Source organism: Mus musculus, chromosome 4 (assembly GCF_000001635.26).
Source record: "Mus musculus strain C57BL/6J chromosome 4, GRCm38.p6 C57BL/6J".
NCBI classification, from domain to species: domain Eukaryota; kingdom Metazoa; phylum Chordata; class Mammalia; order Rodentia; family Muridae; genus Mus; species Mus musculus.
Window position 1 is genome coordinate 32,626,568 of NC_000070.6, and position 22,317 is coordinate 32,648,884.

General features: G+C 39.5%; 1 protein-coding gene across 4 annotated transcripts in view; it reads left to right on the forward strand.

Annotated features, from left to right (window-relative positions):
• Positions 1-22,317, forward strand: part of Casp8ap2 (caspase 8 associated protein 2) — a 37,802-nt gene that overhangs the window by 11,098 nt on the left and 4,387 nt on the right. For 3 of the 4 annotated variants that reach the window (NM_011997.3, NM_001122978.2, XM_006537949.1), the window contains 7 exons: positions 3,611-3,679; positions 4,499-4,599; positions 5,239-5,313; positions 8,201-8,316; positions 12,797-14,991; positions 16,973-20,093; positions 21,460-21,559. In NM_011997.3, coding sequence (NP_036127.2) covers positions 3,611-3,679; positions 4,499-4,599; positions 5,239-5,313; positions 8,201-8,316; positions 12,797-14,991; positions 16,973-20,093; positions 21,460-21,559 — 5,777 coding nt within the window. The remainder of the gene's footprint in view (positions 1-3,610; positions 3,680-4,498; positions 4,600-5,238; positions 5,314-8,200; positions 8,317-12,796; positions 14,992-16,972; positions 20,094-21,459; positions 21,560-22,317) is intronic. The other variant, XM_006537950.2, reaches the window with a different exon arrangement.

Genomic DNA, 22,317 nt, shown 5'->3' on the forward strand with positions numbered 1-22,317 from the left:
TTAAAATAAGGCTTTTTTTTAGTTGTGGGTGTGTGCATGTCTGTCTGTCTGTCTGTCTGTCTGTTGGCCTGCCTGCCTGTCTGTGTATGAGCGTCTTCATATGTCTGTGCTCCATGGGCATGCTTGGTGCCCTTGAGGCCAGAGGAGGGGGTTAGGTCCCATGGACCTGGACTTATGGATGGTTATGAGCCTTACATGGGTCCTGGTAACTGAACCTTAGCCCTCTATAAGAACTTAACTGCTGAACTCTCTAATCTCTCACAAATGTTTATCACACTAACTACTAATTTTAAAGGGAAAAATGGCATTATTCTCACTGGGTATAGCTAGCTGCTTTTTTTTTTTTTTTTGGTGCATTACTCTCAAGACTCTTTACAGATCTACTTTTTTCTTATTTTTATTTTTGTGATGCTGGGAATTGAGCTCTGAGCCTTGTACATACTGGCAAGTGTTCTACCACTGACCCACACCCTAACCTGTATATTTAAATATTGGAAGACTGCCATACATTCTATTTTGAGTGTGCTTTTGAATTCCATTTTAATCTTTATTTATATGTGTGCTTTTGGATTATATTGTTTTGCATTATTGCTGGGTGTTCAAGGAATTGTAATCTTTTAGGTATTGTTATATTTGTCCTATGACGTGGCCATTGTTAAGGGTGTCATGATGACAATCCAAATGTGTCTATACAGAATTAACTCAACAATAAGATGCTTTAACTTTTACTTTAAATAGCCTCATCTTAAAGAAATTAAAAGCATTTAGGAGAATAACTTTAATCATTGCTAGTCTTTTAATATTACCATAGTATCATTTTCCCTTTATCCTTTCTTTTGTTTTTGGTTTGGTTTGGTTTGGTTTGGTTTTTCGAGACAGGGTTTCTCTGTGTAGCTCTGGCTGTCCTGGAACTCACGCTGTAGACCAGGCTGGCCTCGAACTCAGAAGTCCACCTGCCTCTGCCTCTCGAGTGCTGGGATTAATACTCTTTCTTTTTTATTTTTAGGCTCCAGTTATATCTTGTGGGAGATTTTGACCTTATTCTATAGAAGTCTTTAGATATTTTATTAAGCTTTATTCACTTTATTTTATTTGTGTTTTGTCTGCATGTAATGCACATGTGTCTGCATGTCCATTATGTGTGTGCTTGGTGTCTGCAGAGATCAGAAGAGGGCTTCTGACCCCCTGGAACTGGAAATAAAGATGACTGTCAACCACTGTGTAGGTGCTGGAAACAAACCAGATCATCTCATCTGTAAGATGTGAAGTGTTCTTCCCTACTGAGGCATCACCAGTCCCTTATAAGACTTCTAAAGACTTTCCCCTCTTTCCCTCTATTTTTAGTTAAAAAAAAATTGAGTAATTTATACTAATCAGTGTACTTCACGGTCAAGCATATTGAGATGATGATGATATTATAATCATTATATGTAGCTTTCTGTTTTATAGTTTTCAGTTGGTTATTTTTGTTTGGTTGGTTGTTTGGTTTTTATTTTTCAAGTTAGGGTTTCTTGTGTAGCCCTGGTTGTCCTGGAACTCACTTTGTAGACTAGGCTGGCCTTGAACTCTCATCTATTCACTTGTTTTTTAAGATGAGATCTTACTTTGTAGGCCTGGCTGGCGGGAACTTGCTGTGTATACCAGGCTAGCCTTCAAGTGCTAGAATTAAAAGTATACACCACCATGCTCAGCCATTTGGTTCTTTTGTTCTTGTTTTGAGACAGGGTCTTACTATGTAGCTTTGATTGTCCTAAAACTTAACTATGTAGACCAACTGCTCCTGAGTGTTGGGATTAAAGGTGTGTGCCACCAGGCCTGACCCCAATTGGTCTTTTAATTGTTTCTATTTCTCTGGTAAGGTTTACTAAATTTGGATTGCATTAGTTACTAAAATCTCTGTCTAGGTATTTTAGATTTTGGTGTCTTCTTGGAGTTTGTTCTCTTTGGGATTATACAGGTGTCCGAGGCACGATTTGGGAGTCCTGTCCTTGGCTTTCTGAATTTGCTCTCTCACCTGTAGTTGATATTTCCTTAGAGCCTTTCCTCTGGTTTTCAAGCCTATAGGACTAGAAAGGTTGTCTAACCTGTTGACGTTTCGACATGATGATGCCACCTATAGATGTGTCAGGCTGCAATCTTAGCTATCCCAGTATGCGTGTGACCTGTGGGCCTCACGTTTAACATTCTTGGAGGGATGTCCTTCTGCTATGGAGCTCTAGTACAGACCTCTTTCAACAAACAGCAGTGATAAAGGGGAGAAGGAACTTAGATCGATCTTCCTTCCTTCCTTCCTTCCTTCCTTCCTTCCTTTCTTTCTTTCTTCCTTTCTTTCTTTCTCTTATGTATATGAGTATTTTGTCCATATATATGTCTGTGTACCATGTACATGCCTGGTGTCTGTAGGCTACAAGACAGTATGAAAAATAGATTTATAGATGGTTGTAAGCCTCCATGTATGTGCTGGAAATCCAACCTGCATCCTTTGAAAGAACATCTACTTCCTCGGGTAGCTTTACTATTTAATTTAGCATGTATAGTGTTATATGAAGATGGGAAGTAGCTTATTATTGTTATAGTTAGAACCTCATTACACAGTTTTTAAAGATTTGTACATGTGTGTGCATGTGCCCCTGAGTGCAGGTGCCCATGAAGTCCTGAAGGTGTTGCATACTCTGCAACTAGAGTTATCAGCAGCTGTGACCCGTCTGATGTGGGTGCTGGGAACTGAATTTGGATTCTTTGGAAAAGTACAAGTGCTTTTAACTGCTAAGCTGTCTCTTTAGCCCCAGCGCTAGTAAGATTTTTAATCTACAAGAGAGTTTTTAGAAAATTAATTAGGTATAAATGAATGTGTCCATGAAGGTATGTGTATGATATGTATGCTGGTGCCCACAGAAGTCAGAAAAGGCATCTGATTTCCCGGAGCTAGAGTGTTTGTGAGCTTCCGAACATGGACGATGGGCACCAAACTCAGGTCTTTTGCAAGCGCTCTTAACTTAAGAACCATCTCTCTCAACTCCACATGTTTTTAAAATGATTTTTTTAAGTCTGAATTTGAATTAGTTAATATATAAATCTCCACATCAAAAATTTTCTGTTGATAAGCACATATAAACCTTGACTTTTTCCTTTTCTTTTCTTTCTTTTTTTTTTTTTTTTGGCTTTCAAGACAGGGTTTCTCTGTGTAGCCCTGGCTGTCCTGGAACTCACTCTGTAGACCAGGCTGGCCTCAAACTCAGAGATCCGCCTGCCTCTACCTCCGGAGTGCTGGGACTAAAGGCGTGCTCCACCACTGCCTGGCCCTTGACTTTTTCTTTTCCTCTTTTTCTTCATCTTGTTTGTTTGTTGTGTGTTTTTCCAGACAGGTTTCTTTGTGTGGCCTTGGCTGTCCTGGAAGTAGCTCTTTAGACCAGGCTGGCCTCTGCCTCCCAAGTACTGGGATTAAAGGTGTGTGCCACCACCACCGCTACCATCCAGACCCTTGTCTCATGCGCTAAAGCAGAAATAATATATTCCTTTCCTCATCCTTCCAAGTAAGAATTGAAACAAACAAACAAACAAAATCCTCAGCCCATAAGACAGTTTTAACTAGTCTTTGCTATTTTTGCAGCCTCTCCACTTAAAAATAATGATGAAGGCTCATTGGACATATATGCTGGGTTGGACAGTGCTGTTTCTGGTATGTAAATTGCATAAAACAGTCTCATTTTGTTTGGTTGATTTACTGTGTTTGTTTTATTGTTAATGGCACTTGGTAACTTCACAGCTTTCAAATAATGTCTTTGAAATGGTTCCACTGAGATAATTACTTTTTGGCCCAAAGCTTGGTCAGAACATATTAACACAGGCATTATTAATATTATTAACATTATTAATCTGTGACTCAAGTTTAATTAGGTTTTGTGCAAAAATATTTTATACCATTGAAATGTCAACTGGCGCTGTAGGATATGCATCTCCGGCTATGCCTTCACAGAGAGTACTGTCACTGTGTCTTCAAATGCATCAGTAAGAACGGTAAAGGAGTGTCTCAGCACCTGTTGAATTAAGCGCTTTCCACAATCAGATCTGTCAGTGCTTTGTAACAGGGATAGTATCACACCGGATTCATTGGAATAGCTACTTTCTTACCATCATCTGTTATAGAAGACTCTCAGTGAACTATAACATTTTATATTTTTTCTTGATTTATATTAAGTTGTGTGTTACATAATATGTCAAGACTTACATGCCATAAATTTCTTTTAACTCTATTTGAACATTAAGGTTCAGGGTTACACTATAAAGCTTATCCAGATGTACCATATACGGTATAGGCTGTAGGAAATGCTAGTGAGGAGACATGTAACAACCCTTTGAAGTAGATGCAACATCAAGAATTCTAGCACAAAGAATAATGGTATACATGTAGAAAATATGAAGATAACTAAGATGTTGATAAAACTAATTCAGAAAAATCCTAACAAGTATCTTAATGTAAGTTTTTGTTTGTTTTCAGACAGTACTGCTAGATCCTGTGTGTCATTCAGAAACTGTTTAGATTTGTATGAAGAGATCCTGACTGAAGAAGGAACTGCGAAGGAGGCAACGTACAATGACGTATGAGTTGTCTCAATTATTAAGAACGTTTATTTTTTTTTGTAGCTCTTGAAGAAATGGCTACAGCTTACTATTGAACAGTCTGTGTTGAGGGATCAGTTCTTAAATTAAGAATAGTTAAGGCAGTTTCTGCCTCTGATTTGTATTTTTAAGAAATACTTTCTGAATGCATGTCTAAATTCAGTTACAATTTTATTTAACTGAACTTAAGAAGTATCTGAATATATCTAAAGCTATAGTAGACTCTCAGTGAACTATAACATTTTATTTTTTTCATGATTTATATTAAGTTGTGTGTTACATAATGTGTCAAGACTTCTCTATTTGAACATTAAGGTTCAGAGTTACACTGTGAAGCTTATCAAAGTGCACCATGAATGGGCTGAAATTTAAAAACCAATAGTCTAGGCAGGCACTTGCCTCTAATCTCAGTGCTAGGGAGGCTGAGACAGGGGCTCAGTAGTGAAGCAGCCTGGCCTGCATCTGGAGACACTGTCTAGGCAATACTAGCAACAACAGAATACAACATAACCTGACTAAATACCCTATGAGTACATTGATTTACCCCCACCCCCAATTTTAAATGTCATTTAAGCTAAGAAAGTACACTAATGGCTAAGTTAATTCTATGTTTTTCAGTTGCAGATAGAATATGGGAAATGTCAGCAGCAAATGAAAGACCTGATGAAAAGGTTTAAGGAAATACAGACACAGGTATCATGGTTTTTTTCTTCCTCATTAACATTATGGTGTGAGTGCACTTGTTTGCACATGCATCTAGAAGCCAGAGACCATCTTTGGGTGTTGCTCCTAAGGCACAGTCTGCCTTGTCTTTTGAGGCATAGTTTTTGGCCTGCATCTCACAAAGTAGGCTAGGCTGCATAGCTAGCAACCTGCAGGAATCCACCTGTCTCCATTTTTCTAGTGCTGAGGTGATAAAGCATATACAACCCCAGATGGCTTTTCCTGTGAGTTCTGAGGAATCAAACTACATCCTCACACTTGTGTGCCTAGCTCTTTACTGAGTTATCTTTCCAGGCAGCCCGTTGTTTTATATTGCTGAGGCCTGCCCCATTGGCATAGCTATAGACATTTTGTTGCGTGACCACCAACTATTTTATATTGTTGCCCTGCCGGTCACTGATGTAGAAAAATAACTTGACTCAGAGCAGGGTCATGTTGGCCACATACCCTGTTATGCTCTGTATGCTATAAGGTTTGATAATCTTATAGTTGAACTGTTACATCTAAAATGGCTGAGTCAAGGCTGACAAACTGCAGTACTTCTTACACTTGCTTATGAGTTTTTGGTGGTTTTAGCCTTTATATGCCAGCCCTGAGAAATATCCAATGTGCAGCTTTCAGCCCCCGAGTCTGAAGCTGTTGCCCTTGTCCATCAGTCTTTAGGTGTGTGCTCGATAAACCAGCCCTGTCTGACTGAGATCGTTGTTCGTGTGGTTTGTGGGGGCAGCTCCTGAACCTCAGTAATATAAAAGCATAACAACTTGGGCTTGCTCTCTAGAATGGACAGGCAGACAGACATAGAAGCTTTTAAGTAGTCCAAGCTCCTTAAGGGACTAGGATGAGAGGATCACTTTCCCCCAGGGTTCAGGGCCAGCTTGGGTAAAACATAGTAAGAGTATCTCCTTTTTTTTCTCTTTTCTTTTCCTTTGAGACAGGGTTTCCTCTGTGTAGCTCTGGCTGTTCTGGAACTCCCTCTGTAGACCAGGCTGGCCTCAAACTCAAAGAGACCTGCTTGCTTCTGCCTCCCTAGTGCTGGGATTAAAGGTGTGTGCAACCACTGCCCGGTGAAACTATCTTCCTTAAAAGAAAAAGAAGTTATAGTTAAAGTTAAAATATTGCCGGGCAGTGATGGCAGAGGCAGGTGGATTTCTGAGTTCGAGACCAGCCTGGTCTACAGAATGAGTTCTAGAGGTCCTGGTTCAATTTCCAGTGCCCACATAACAGCATACAACTGTTTGTAACTCCAGTGCCAGGGCACCCAACACCCCCATACAGACATTTGTGCAAGCAAAACACCAATGCACATTAAAAAAAAAAGCTTAATATTCAGGTGTTGTGCATGTCTACCACTGAAGTGTACCCCCAGCCCTATTTTGGGGGCATTAGCAATTAAGGTGGTAAAGTATTGGCAACTTCTGAAGTTTTTTCTATTTGCTAGGAATGGAACCCAAAGCCTGAGTCTCTGTCATGTGAGCTAACCATGCAGCATCTGACATTTCTTTGTATGTGTAAAAATTCCACTTATTCTTTGACAAATTCCTACATGCATACACTATACCTTGGTCATGTCCATACCTCTCCACTTTAAAAAATATTTTGTGTCATTTTACCATTGTAATTTTTTTTTTCTTGATTAGTGAGAGGATTATAGGAAAACTGCTTCAAATTTAAAATGGCATTGACATAAATGATCTCTTGGACAACTCGATAATTGGGTGATAAGTTTAAAAGAGGGTAGTTCTCTTTTGTTTGAAATGGTCCTACTGTGCCCTGCCTGGCCTGGACCTTCCTGTGTAGACCAGTCTGGCCCTGAATTCAGAAACCTGCCTGCCTGTATCTCCTAAGTGTTTGCACTAAAGGCGTGTGATACCACACACAGCTAAAAGAAAGTAATTTTGAAGAACAAAGAATTAAGTTTTTGGATGGGTGTGGTGTGGTGGCACATGCCTTTAATCCCAGCACTCCAGAGGTAGAGGCAGGCGGATCTCTGAGTTTGAGGCCAGCCTGGTCTACAGAGTGAGTTCCAGGACAGCCAGGGCTATACAGAGAACCTTGTCTCGAAAAACAAAACAAAAAAAAAAAGGTGACTCACAGTTGTCAGATGGTTCTTTTTGTTATTGTGCTGCAAAAAATAAAGAATGTGACAGTGTTCTGTATACTTTTTTGAAAACGTGCCTCTCTTTCTTGATTCTCTTTTCTTGCCCTGAAAGAACTAGCTCGAGGTTCTGTCTTTGTTTATTTGAAAACCAATATATCTTTGCATGTTTAGTTTTTAAAGTAGCTAATGCTTAGCACTCCTTAGTGATTTTTTTGTTTAATACATGTGGCTCTGATTGTCCTGGAACTTTCTATGTGGACCAGGCTAACTCTCAGAAATCTGCCTGCCTCTGCTTCCTGAGTGCTGGGACTAACAGTGCGCACCACTACACCCGGCAGATCATGTTTTAGTTATTAAAACTAAGCAGAACTTGTTGCTTGTGTTACTGCCTTTACAATCTTGTCGGAAGTATGTCCTATCTGGTGGTTCTTTTCTGATATTGGTTATTGTCTCAGAATCTCAGCTTCTGCATCTAAGCAGTAAGAAAACTAATTCTTAGGGAGCCACATCTTAGAATTACATAAGATAAAATGTATAATGCCTAGCATTAGTAAGTATTCCATAATTAGTAGAAAGCTGGGTATGGTGGCATCTAATCCCCATATTGGAGGCTGAGGCAGGAGGATCAAGTGAATTCAAGTCTATGATGTATAGCCAAGATTTATCTTTAAAATCCTCACAACAACTAGCAACTACAAGTAGTACTATTAACAGTTGTATACATTTTGGGTCTGTTAATGTGTCTTATCTGTGCTTTAGAACTTGAACTTAAAAAATGAAAACCAGTCTCTTAAGAAGAATATCTCAGCACTTATCAAAACTGCCAGAGTGGAGATAAACCGTAAGGATGAAGAGATAAATCATCTTCACCAAAGGTATGTGGATGTCACCTTTCACCAGTCACATGAAGTATGGCTTTATTCTCAAAGGATGAAATATGTATTTCACTAGAGTTATTTATGGTTCTGGTGTAAATGGCAACTACTCTAAATGATTTATAGTGACACCTATGGTTACTGATGGAACATTGCCACACAATTTCTAAAATATATAGTATAGTTTTCTAAATCACTGGGGTCTTGCTCTAGTACTGCTTACCAGAGAAAGTCATTGTGCATGCGTTAAATTCTGCTGGTCGCATCAGAACTGAGACACCAGGAGAGCAGGGCTGGGGAAGTAGCTCAGTGAAGTATGAGCCCAGAACACCTAGAAGAAAAGAAAGAAGGCTGAGCAAGGGAAGGCACTTGGAGCCAAGCCTGCTGACCAGAGATTAGCCCTTGGGATATGGATGCTAGGAGAGAACCGTGACCCCTACATGTATGCTATGGCAGGCTTGCGCTCCCCTCCTTCCCAAATAAGTAAACAAATTCATGCAGTTTTTAGATGACAATAAAGGAGAAATATGCACTTAACCTTTTTAATAAATAACCCCCTTGAGTGGATTTTCTTTGTTAATTTTTCTCACTCTCTTTAATTCAGGATGACATTCTGGTCCAGGGGGGTTTGTATCTATGGCTACCCCATCTTCCTCATAGACAGAAGTGAAAGAATTATTGTTTAAGCCTGCTGCTACCGTCTCCCCCCTTTCAGTTGTATTTTGGTTTTTGGTTTTGGTTTTGGTTTTTTTGTTTGTTTGTTTTTCGAGACAGGGTTTCTCTGTGTAGCCCTGGCTGTCCTGGAACTCACTCTGTAGACCAGGCTGGCCTCGAACTCAGAAATCTGCCTGCCTCTGCCTCCCAAGTGCTGGGATTAAAGGTGTGTGTCACCACCGCCCGGCTGTATTTTGTTTTTAAGGATAGGATATCTAAGGCTGGCTTTGAACTTTCTGTTTATCCTCCTGCCTCATCTTGAAGCATGAATCATCACACCCTGCTTCAAATTCTTCTTTTGTAATATGTTTTTGTTGTAGTTGATTTTGGGTGGTGTGAAAAGTTGAACCCAGGGTATTATGGGCTGTGTAAGTGCTTTACTACTGAGCCCTTGGCACTTTTTTTGTAAAGAGTGTGTGGGTATTCCATGGTGGAGCTTTGTTTCTATCATGTGGGTTTCAGGTATTAAGTTCAGGGCAGCAAGTGCCTTCACACACTGAACCATCTTGCCAGGCCCCATTGTACTTACTCTTAAGCCGAATCCTATCTGACTTTTGATCATCAGCCACTAGCATAAGTCCATCAATAGCTTCTGACCTTCCATTTAGATTGTCTTCACGTGGGTTGTTTAATTCCATTACTCTCCTGCTTTGAAGCAATCTCCCCTTATATTTGTAATGTGAGTTTTTTAAATTAGTTTCCTGGGATTCGTGTTTCTGTCTTGGCTGTTATTTTGAGTTTTTCAAAGATCAAGCCTTTGTCCTTTTTTTTTCTTTTAGATTTATTTAATTTGTATATGTGCTTGCCAGTGCCCATGGGAGGATCAGGTCCCCTTGGAGCAGGAGTTTCAGACACTTTGAGCTACCCAATCTTGGTACTGGGATTTGAACTCTAGTCCTCAAATAGAGCAGTAGGGTGTTCTTAACCAATGAGCCATCTCTCTAATCTACCTGCATCATTCTTTTCTCTTTCTGTTTCTTCATATGAACAATCTCATGCATGTTAGGTCAATTCAATTTGTATGTATGTACTTTCTTTATATCCACATGAGTGTCTTTAAAGGGCTTTTGAAATTCATCCAAAATGTTTGCCACAAAGCCTTTTCCGTTCTGTGGCTTAGTAGAGACCAATGTCATTTATTCAGTTAGTGTAAGCCAGACTTCTAGGAAGTGGATGGCATTTAACTTACTGCAGACACTAGAGTACTTGTGAGAAGTTGCTGTTGATAACAGCAAGACTCTGTAAACTGTAACACATCATCACTGCCTATGAAGCTTTCCTCTCGACCACTCCTCAAAGCTGCCACTTGATGCTTATGTCCCTGTGATCTGGCACTCTATTTATTTATCTTCATTTATTCACATGCTGCAGCCCACCTACTCAATGCCAACCATCAATAGCCATTGTTATTGTGCTGCAATAACCATTGTGCTGTCGTCTCTGCATCTGTTTTGCTTTCTTTTGCCTCTGTTTTGTTCTAAAGTACTATCTGAACAAAAGTCATCTTATCCTCTTCTCTTGATTAAAATGTATTAGGAGCTTTTGACTGTTCTTGGCATGGAAGGTCAAGTATCTCAGTTTGCCCCTCTGATCCCGTGCAGTATAGCCCTGCCTGTGCTTAACCTCTGCACGAATACCATAGCTCTCTGGTGTTCTTTCAACCCCAAGTTCTGCCCTTCCTTTGTGTGTGTCCTTTCTTTGTGTGAAATGGCTATCCCTTCATCCTCTCGTTTTGGCAAAGCCATCTTGTTTTTGTTGTTAATTGTTTTTAAAGTGTATGGGTATTTTGTCTGTGTGTGTGTGTGTGTGTGTGTGTGTGTGTGTACACCAAGTGTGTACCTGGTGTTTGCAGAGGCCAGGAGAGGGTGTCAGATTCCTTTGGGACTGGAGTTACATTTGGTTGTGATTGTCACCCTCAATTCTGAGGAATTGAGCCCAGCTCCTTTGGATGAGTAGCCAGTGCTCTTCACCACTGAGCGCCTCTCCAGCCCCTAATTAGCCATCTTTCTGGCTGGAGATTCTTATCTGTTCTCCAAGTCAGACTTCTTTTGTGTGTTTATGCATACTTGTAGTTCTTCAAATGACTGAGATTCCTTGCCTAGTGTCTTCTGCTTTTGTTGCAGTATAAATTTTGGGAATCAGAGATGTGTTTGCTTAGATCCAGCATTTTCCAGTTATTTGCCATAACTGATATATTGTAGATCATTGTTGAATGAGTAAAGACTACCATTATGTGGACTATTTTGCCTTTTTATGCTTTTACTAGCCTAAGTCATTCCCAGTGCACCTTGTATTAATGTTGGTTTCTGAATGGAGAAGTTGTTTGGTTTCTTGTTGTTTGCTACTGTGTAGCATTGACTTGGATTTCTGTGTTAGATCAGATTATCCTGGAATTCACAGAGATCCTCTGTCTCTAACTGCAGCGGTCTGGGATTAAAGGACATGTGCCACCATACCTAGCTTGAAAAGTTGTGTACATGCTTGTGTGACCTTAGTATTAGTTTGTTTAATGTGACTATGTATTATTTAATAAATATTCTATCATATTTACACTATGAGCTAACTAGTATTATAATAGTAACTAATTAGCATTTAGTAGAAATTTAACATTTACTGAAGCAAAATTGAAATATTAACATATAGTGAAAATAAACAAAAATTTGGCATGTGAATACTGGGAAATGTACAATGTGAAGGTATATTTAAAGATAAAACTTTGAAGGCTGCAAGCCAGATGTATGAGTTCCATCCCTGAAATCCTCATGGTACAGAGAACCTACTCCCACATGTTGTCCTCTTACACACACACACACACACTCCCACATGTTGTCTTCTTACACACACACACACACACAGAGAAAATAAGTAAATATGGTTAAAATAGCGATAGTACTTTGTAGTCTACCAGAAGCTGTGACCCAGCACTGTCTATGAGGAGTTTGTAGGTAAATGAATTGGAAATGTCTTTCTGTGACTTGCCTGTTGCTTTTTTTTTGTTTTTTGTTTTTTAATGTCTATTGAGAAACAGTTCTATATCTTAGCAAAGGTTAGTTATATTTTCCTTTTATGGTCACAGCTTTTTGTCACATTTCCCAGTTGACTCAGAGGTATCTTCTAGTAGTTGGTTGTTTCTCTGATGCCAGAGATTGAACCCAGGGCTTCATACATGTTAGGCAAAGGCTGTATCATCGAGCTCCTACTCTAACCCCTAATTGATTTGGGATCTGTGTTGGTTTTCTAATTTATTATGTTCAAATAAGGTTATATTCTGAGAAACTGGAAACTTGTCAGCATGTAAACGTACTCTGGGAGTAGATGGGAACAGTACAATTCAAGCATAACAGAACATAAGGTGTATATGTAGCTGTGGGTTGTGTCTCCTGAGTGTGCTGTGCTGACTTGGGAGTTGTGTACCTGTCCTGAGTTCAAAGAGAACTGGCAGGTGCTGGGGTAGAGTTCCTTTGAGGCAAAAGCAAATGAGAAAGTTCCTTGCCCTGAGAATGGGTCTTTCAGTTGGAAATGGATACATTCTGTGTTTTTAATCCAATCTTTCCTGCATGCTAAGTAAATGCTTTCTCATTGAGCTATACCCCAGCCCAAGTCACTTACTTACTCCTCCTGGTTTTGCATACACACACACACACACACACACACACACACACACACAGGCCCTTAAATTTGAAGGCTATGTCATACGTGAATAAAATCTAGAATGCTTTTAAATATCAATTAATTGCTTTTTTTGTTAATTCCTGTATCTTAATAGATTGTCTGAGTTTCCACATTTTCGAAATAACCATAAAACTGCAAGAACAAAAGATTCACAGTCCACATCTCCCCATTTGGATGATTGTTCAAAGACTGATCACGGAGTTAAAAGTGATGTTCAGAAAGATGTACATCCTAACACTGCACAGCCAAACTTGGAAAAGGAAGGAAAATCGCATTCTGAAGCACAGAATCCTTTGCACTTGTCTACGGGTGTTGAGAAACATTGTGCCAATAATGTCTGGTCACGTTCTCCTTACCAGGTTGGAGAAGGTAACTCAAATGAGGATAATAGGAGAGGAAGGAGTGGCACTAGACATAGCCAGTGTAGCAGAGGAACTGATAGAACACAGAAAGACTTACATAGCAGCTGTAATGACAGTGAGCCAAGGGACAAGGAGGCTAACTCCAGACTACAAGGACACCCTGAGAAACATGGCAACAGTGAAGCAAGGACGGAGAGCAAAATTTCAGAGAGTAAAAGCAGCACTGGTATGGGATATAAAAGTGAGCGCAGTGCCTCTTCTTGGGAAAAAGAGACTTCCAGAGAAAGGCCACACACTCGAGTGGAATCTCAACATGACAAAAATCTAGAGAAACAAAATGAAAGATTACAAAATATGCACAGAAAAGAGCTTCCGTCTCAGGACAAAACAGAAAGAAAAGTTGATGTGAAGTTTAAACCAGCAGGAGAGGAGCAGGGGCATCGGGGAAGAGTGGACCGGGCGTTACCTCCTCATCCCAAGAATGACGTGAAACATTACGGCTTCAATAAGTATCATCCAGAAGAGAGAAGGGGAAGGGAAGATTGTAAAAGAGACAGAGGGATGAACAGTCATGGCTTTCAAGATAGAAGATGTTCATCTTTTCTTTCAAGCAACAGAAATAGCAAATACCCGCACTCCAAGGAAGTTAGTGTTGCACACCAGTGGGAAAATACTCCTTTCAAAGCAGAAAGACATAGAACTGAGGACAGGAGGAAAAGAGAACGAGAAAACAAAGAAGAAAGTAGACATGTGAAAAGTGACAAAAAATCACCTCCAGAACACTTACAAAGGACTCATAAAGACACTAAGAAAAGCACTGCTGATGGAAAGAGACAGACTGAGCCCAAACATGGTAAAGGTGCAGTCTCTAACAGTGAGCTTTCTAAAGGGACAGACAGTAAAGAAGGTGCAACAAAGGTGGAGAGTGGGCCAAATGAAGCAAAAGGCAAGGACTTAAAGTTAAGCTTCATGGAAAAACTGAACTTAACTCTTTCTCCTGCTAAAAAGCAGCCTGCTTGTCAAGATAACCCACATCAAATAACTGGTGTTCCCGAGCCCAGTGGCACGTGTGACTCACGGTCCTTGGAGACGACTGGAACGGTGGCATGCCTTCCTTCTGGCAGTGAACATAATAGAGAGGAAACCAAATCAGAGTTACCAGAGCCAAAGGAGGCTCTTTTGGCAACATCTCAACTCAGGATCAGCATTCCAGAAAACAAAATGAAGGAAGAAAAGAGGTTGTTATTTAAATCTGTTGAGAATACTGTGCCTTGTGAACTGCTTGCTTGTGGCACGGAAATTTCCCTCCCAGCACCTGTAGAAATTGAACAAGCAAGATGCTTGCTTGGATCAGTGGAAGTGGAAGAGACCTGTGGTGGTGCAAGGACAGCCGCTTCTGTGGTGATGCATGTGTTACCAGAACATGCTTCTGAAGATGCCAGCCAAGAATTGGACACCAAAAGACACGATGGTATAAATGCTTGTGCTATTTCTGAAGGTGTGAAAACAAAGGTGATTCTTTCACCAAAAGCAGCTGCAGCCAGTGAGAGCCATCTTGCACCTTTGGTTGAAGAACCTAGCATTTCACTAGTAAACTGTTCGGGAGACAATAATCCTAAACTTGAACCTTCTCTTGAAGAGAGGCCTATAGTTGAGACTAAATCCTGTCCTTTGGAGTCTTGTTTACCTAAAGAGACTTTTGTACCTTCACCACAGAAGACTGAGTTGATTGACCACAAAATAGAAACTGGAGAATCAAACTCAGTATATCAAGATGATGATAACTCAGTTTTGAGTATTGACTTTAATAATCTGAGACCTATTCCAGACCCCATCAGCCCTCTGAATAGTCCAGTGAGACCGGTATGCAAAGTTGTTAGCATGGAGAGCTCATGTGCAATTCCACTGTATGATAGCAGTCATAAAGGTAATAGTTTATGTTCTATAAGTTGTCCTTTTGTCACCTAGAACAACAAAATAAGTGCTTTGGAGAATTACAAAAATTATTCATTGACATTGTGTGTATATGTGATGTGTAAGGGGTTTGTGCCAAGGAATGCTTGAGGGAGGAAACCAGAGGACAGTCATGGAGTTGGTTCTCTAGAACACCTTTACATGGGGTCTGGGGATTGAACTCAGGCCACAAGGTTTTTGAGGCAAACTCCTTTACTTATTAGTCTTCCCTGATTTTTAGATTTATTTTCTGTGTATGTATAAATGCTTGCACGTGTGTATGTCCATCAAGTGTGTGCCTGGTCCCCCTGGGGGCTAGGCACTGGATCTCCTGGAACTGGTATTAGAGGAAGCTGTGAGTTGCCATGTGAGTGGTCCCGAGCCTTAAGTGCCCCTAACCACAGAGCTACCTTTCCAGCTCCTGAACCATCTTTTTAATAATAATAATAAAGTCAGATATTAACTAGAAGTATACTCTGAGCCTTTAAGTTTAAACCACTTAAATTTTTTATGTAGCACCGGGCATGGTGGCACACGCCTTTAATCCCAGCACTTGGGAAGCAGAGGCAGGGGGATTTCTGAGTTCGAGGCCAGCCTGGTCTACAGAGTGAGTTCCAGGACAGTCAGGGCCGCACAGAGAAACCCTGTCTCAAAAAACAAACAAACAAACAAAATTTATGTAGCATGTTTTGATTCTGTTTTCTACTCCCCAACTCCTTAGTAAGATCTTTCTCACCTCACCCACCCAACTTTATATTTTTCTCTTTACAAACCATCCCCCCAAAACAAAAACAAACAAATCACAAAACAAATTGAAATAAAATGCTTCCTCCCCCCCCCCCAAAAAAAAACCCCACAAACCAAAAACAAAGCCAAAGTATCTTGTGTTAGCCAACTATTTCTGGACATAGTCCCTTCCCTGGAGTATGGTTGATATACCAGTGAACTTCACTGACGAAAACTGATTTCCCTTTGTCAGTGCATATCAATTACAAATAGCTGGATTTATGACTCGCCAGATACAATGTATAGCTATTTCTTAATTGCTGCTGGGAATTAAGCTCACGACCTTTTGTGCTACATATGCACTCCTGCCAAATTCTACCCCAGTTCTGTAATGCGTAAAGATTTGTATTACATGTGTATATGTTGGTAGTATCCAAAGGTACACATGTTCATATTTATATGCACTAGTGTGGAGGCCAGGTTGATGTGGTATGTCTTTCTCAATCTCTCTCTACTCTTACTGTATCTGATTGAACCCAGAGTTCAACAATTTGGTTAGTCTAGCTGAGTCTCTGCCTCCCATACACTGAGATTATGGGTGGGTTATCTCACCTGCACAGCTTTGCATTGATTCTGGGAATCCGAACTCCAGTCCTCACATTTGAGTGATAAGTACTCTATTCACTAAGCCATCTCTCTAACCTCTCCTCACTCCTCAACAAGTTTTTTCTGTCTAACCTAGCTTGGCCTTAGCTTCCTAGGTGTTAAAATTGTACTTGTATATTACCTTGCTCAATTTAATTGTTTTTATTGAAAAGGGGGGTGGTTGGACATATACATAATGTATGTGCATACATGCATGTATACATACATACATAATTCTATTACATTGTGGTTGAATATTAGGCCCATGGCCTTGAGTATTCAAAGCCTGTATTCTACTAATATTGAGCTATAGTCTTAGATTTCATATATACTTTTGTTGTTCAGAAACAATTATCAAATGGTGTAGAAGAGGTGATGCTGGTAAAATGAAATAAAAATTATTCAGTTAACTGACCTTTTGAGCTTATTTTCCCCATGCTGAGAGTCAATTTAAGTATTAAGCCTTAACATTTTGCCTTAAAGGAGGAAAGGTTATTAAAATAATACTTTGTTGTGTTCAGGATGCAAATGTCAAATGGCTAATACTCAGTGGTCATGTGATTTTAATATATTCTTCTCCACAGATGAGTTTCCATCCAATTCAACTCTTTCTACCTTCAAGAGTCAGTCTGATCTAAATAAGGAAAATGAAAAACCAGTTCCCAAATTTGACAAATGTTCAGAAGCAGATTCTTGTAAGCATTTGTCTTTAGATGAATTAGAAGAAGGCGAAATTAGAAGTGATGATGAAGAATCTGTAGCACAAAAACGCTTGGAAAAGAGTGCAAGACCTAGAGTTTCTGCTGAAGTGCAGCCAGGGAAAAGCAGCCCAGGAAGCAGGAGGAGCACTGTGCATGTGCATAAGGACAACGGGAGGACTGCTGTAAAACTCCCTCGGGACAGACTCACATGGAGCAAAAGATCAAGTGAATCAAGACCCTCCAACACCGAAAGGAAAAGTAAAACAATGAGCATCTCCAGCTTGGAAAAAATACTTCCGCTTATCCTTGTACCCTCTTCCCTGTGGGAGGTTATGCATATGTTACGGTTGCTAGGTAAACATGTAAGAAAAAATTATATGAAATTCAAGATAAAATTTTCATTGACACAATTTCATAGAATTATTGAATCTGCAATTTTGAGTTTCACATCACTAGTTAAATGCCTTGATTTGTCTAAGATCTGTAAGTCAGTAAGTACTTTACAAAAGAGTCTTTGTGAAGTTATAGAATCTAACCTTAAACAAGTGAAGAAGAATGGCATAGTTGACCGTTTATTTGAACAGCAACAAACAGATATGAAAAAAAAATTGTGGAAGTTTGTAGATGAACAACTTGATTATTTGTTTGAAAAGCTTAAAAAAATCCTACTAAAGTTTTGTGATTCTGTAAACTTTGAAAATGAGAATAGTGAAGGAAAACTTGGAAAAAAATATAAAGAGAGAACCCAACATTCAAATTGTCAGAAGAAAAAAATGGACAACAAAGAAATACGGAGAGAAAAAGTGCTAAAATCAGAAAATACTGTGAATTTTAAATCTTCACTGGGATGTGAAAAATCTGAAGAAAAACATCAGGACCAAAATAAAACCAATGCTAGTATAGTAAAGCATGATGTAAAAAGAACTTTTAGCACTTGCAGTGATAATACAAAGAACGCTGAATGTAAAGAGCAGTTTCTGGAAAAGAGCTGCCCGAGTACCCCTAGGCCAGGAAAAGATGAAGGACATACTGAGGAGGAGGCACAGGCGGCACAGCATGCAAGTGCTAAGTCCGAACGGAGCTTTGAGATCCTTACTGAGCAGCAGGCATCCAGCCTTACTTTTAACTTAGTGAGTGATGCACAGATGGGTGAGATATTTAAAAGCTTGCTACAAGGTTCTGATCTGTTGGACACAAGTGGCACTGAAAAGGCAGAGTGGGAATTAAAGACTCCAGAGAAACAGCTGCTGGAAAGCCTCAAGTGTGAATCTGCACCAGCTTGTGCAACAGAAGAGCTGGTTTCAGAGGGGGCTTCTCTTTGTCCAAAAGTGATCAGTGATGATAATTGGTCTTTATTATCATCTGAAAAGGGTCCATCTTTATCTTCAGGGCTTTCACTGCCAGTTCATCCTGATGTGTTAGATGAAAATTGTATGTTTGAAGTATCTTCTAACACTGCTTTAGGTAAAGATAATGTATACAGCTCAGAAAAGAGTAAGCCCTGCATCTCTTCCATACTCTTAGAAGATCTTGCGGTCTCTTTAACAGTACCGTCACCTCTGAAATCAGATGGCCATTTGAGTTTCTTAAAGCCAGAAGTTTTGTCAACTTCAACTCCTGAAGAAGTTATTAGTGCACATTTTAGTGAGGATGCTTTGCTTGAGGAAGAGGATGCATCTGAACAGGACATTCATCTAGCTCTGGAGTCTGATAACTCAAGCAGTAAGTCAAGCTGTTCATCATGGACAAGCCGGTCTGTTGCTTCAGGCTTTCAGTACCACCCTAATCTTCCCATGCATGCTGTCATAATGGAAAAGTCCAATGATCATTTCATTGTGAAAATACGGCGTGCAACACCATCTACCTCCCCTGGCCTTAAACATGGTGTGGTAGCTGAGGAGTCATTGACATCTTTGCCTAGAACTGGAAAAGAAGCTGGTGTAGCAACAGAGAAAGAACCTAACCTGTTTCAGAGTACAGTTTTAAAACCTGTCAAGGACTTGGAAAATACTGATAAAAATATTGATAAGAGTAAACTAACTCATGAAGAACAGAACTCTATAGTACAAACACAGGTTCCAGATATATATGAATTTCTTAAAGATGCCTCAAATAAGGTGGTTCATTGTGATCAAGTGGTTGATGATTGCTTCAAGTTGCATCAAGTATGGGAACCAAAAGTTTCTGAGAACCTTCAAGAGTTGCCTTCAATGGAGAAAATCCCACACTCTCTTGATAATCATCTTCCTGATACACACATAGATCTAACGAAAGATTCAGCCACTGAGACCAAAAGCTTGGGGGAGCTAATGGAAGTAACAGTTTTAAATGTTGATCACTTGGAATGTTCTCAAACCAACTTAGATCAAGATGCAGAGATAACATGTAGTTCTTTACAGCCTGATACTATAGATGCTTTTATTGATTTGACACATGATGCTTCAAGTGAGAGTAAAAATGAAGGTAGTGAACCTGTGTTAGCTGTTGAAGGTATGGGATGCCAGGTAATATGTATAGATGAGGATACCAACAAAGAAGGAAAGATGGGAAGGGCAAACAGTCCTTTAGAAAGTATTGTTGAAGAAACTTGTATTGATTTGACCTCAGAGTCTCCTGGCTCCTGTGAAATCAAGAGACATAATTTAAAGTCGGAGCCTCCATCAAAGTTGGATTGTTTAGAGTTGCCTGAAACTCTGGGTAATGGTCACAAGAAGAGGAAAAACAGTCCTGGTGTTAGTCACTCTTCTCAGAAAAAACAAAGAAAGGACATAGACTTAAGTAGTGAAAAGACCCAGAGACTTAGTCCCAATTCTGATAGAAATGGTGATGCTCACAGAAAGCAAGCGAGCAAGAAAAGAGAACCTGCAGTAAATGAAACGTCCTTGTCATCAGAGGCCAGCCCAGAGGTGAAGGGTTCAACAGCAGTACTTGCTGCTTCCCCAGCAAGCCTTTCTGCAAAAAATGTTATCAAAAAGAAGGGAGAAATTATAGTTTCATGGACAAGGTAAGACTTTTCCGAAATATTTCCTCAGAATTCTATTGCATCCTAAATAAGAGGCATGATGGATTGATTAGTAATGGCCAAAGTGAGGGCTGGAGGCATGATTCAGTGTTAAGAACACTTGCTCTTGTATAGGATGTGACTTTGGTTCCTAGCACCCACATCAGCTGGCTTACAATTCCAGGTCCAGTAGAACCAATGTCTCTGGCTTCTGAGAACATTTGAACTTTGCGCATACACTCTCTCCCTCTCTTTCTATTTCATACACACATAAATTTAAAAAGGAATTGGCCAAAGTTAGTTGTTGGTGGGTTTTTTTTAGTACAATCTAGCTATGGTGTAGAATAGTCTAGAATAATAGCTTTTATTCAGTGGTGTGAATGAATGGTCTTAAGCTATTTATTTTTGGTTTAGTTTTGAGATATGATCTCACTGTGTAACCCTGACTAGTCTAGAACTCACAGATCCAGTTGCCTCTGCTTCCTGAGTGCTGTGATTAAAGAAGGTGTGTGCTACCACATGCTGGCTGGTTTGCTTTTAGAGTTGGTCTCACTGTAGAATATGCTGGCCTCAAACCCAGAATCTCCTGTCTCTGCTTAAATCTTCACACTGGGTTACATTAATTTTAAGTTTGCTTTTTCTATTTTTTTAAGAGAAAAAACTTTCATTTGGAAAGAAATCCTTATAAACATGGTTTGGTAGGGATGTGCATAATTGGTGTTTCTAACCTGCCTCATAAATAGAATGCACTTTTAGTTTTATGTGTAGTTTTAAAGAAAAGTAGATTTTGCCAGGTGCAGCTGTTGCACATCTTTAATCCCAGCACTCAGGTGTAGAGTCTGATTATATAGAAAATTTTAGGGTATATACAGAAGACCCTGTCTCACGGGGGGGGGGGGGGATTTTTTTAAATAACACCTAAGCTAAGTAACTATTTTATAATTTTAGTATATAATTTACTTTTTTTTATTTGATTAGGTACTTTCTTCATTTACATTTCAAATGCTATCCCAAAAGTCCTCCTTACCCTCCCCTCCCATAATTTACTTTTTTAAAATTTATTTTCTCTGTAGAAAAGTAAGTTGAGTGGAAGCATGGTGGAGGCAGAAGTTCCCTGTCACAGTCACCGAGACCTAGCTTGTTTCTTGACTAGAACTAAAGAGCAAGGAGGAGGGGAGATTAAGTTATTTGATATCTTTACTATAGAAAGTTTGGGAAAAATGGGTCATTGATAGCAGTGTTGGTTTTGACATATACATTTACTGTACATTTTACTGAAAGTGGTATACCTGTTGAAAGATATAAAAGCAGTGGAATTTATTACCTTTTTAAATCAACATAAAGCTAAATATCAATCTTTCCTCTTCAGAAATGATGACCGGGAAATTTTACTGGAATGTCAGAAAAGAATGCCGTCCCTGAAAACATTTACTTATTTAGCTGTCAAGCTGAATAAAAATCCAAATCAGGTAATTACCCAGCTTTGTACATTTTCATTAGATTACATGATTGCTGCTTGACTTACTTAGATTTATTAATTAATTTACCTAGGTTTATGCTGGAGATTAAACCCAGAGGCAAATGCATTGCTACCATTGATCTTGATTTTGATCCTGTATCTGAGTGCTGGGTTTAAAGATATACAAAACCCATGCCTGACAAGATCCACTTTTCTTTAAAAGTTCATAGAAAACTCAAAGTATATTTTATTTATGAAACAATTTAGAAGCATCAGTTATGTCCTTATCCCCACATTTCATTTTTAACCTACCAAAAGACAGAAGATGTTTATTGGCTAACTTGCTTAAAAATACTGCTTCCTGTAGTACTATTAAGTTTTATAATAAGAAATGAGAAAAATTGCCTGGCGTGGTGGCGCATGCCTTTAATCCCAGCACTCAGATACAGGAGGCAAAGGTGGGTGGATTTCTGAGTTCGAGGCCAGCCTCGTCTACAGAGTGAGTTCCAGGACAGCTAGAGCTACACAGAGAAACCCTGTCTCAAAAAACCAAAAAAAAAAAAAAAAAGAAAAAAAGAAATGAGAAAAATTATTCTGATCCTCCATTCATTTCAAGGAATTTGATAGTGGTGTTTACTTATTAATTAAATTCTATTTTGTATCGAGAACTAAAGCAAAAGGAGTGTGCACACGTGCATGAGTGTGTGTGTGTGTGTGTAAAGAGACAGATTGATGAGACTTGAATAACCCTTGAATTTACTGCTGAGC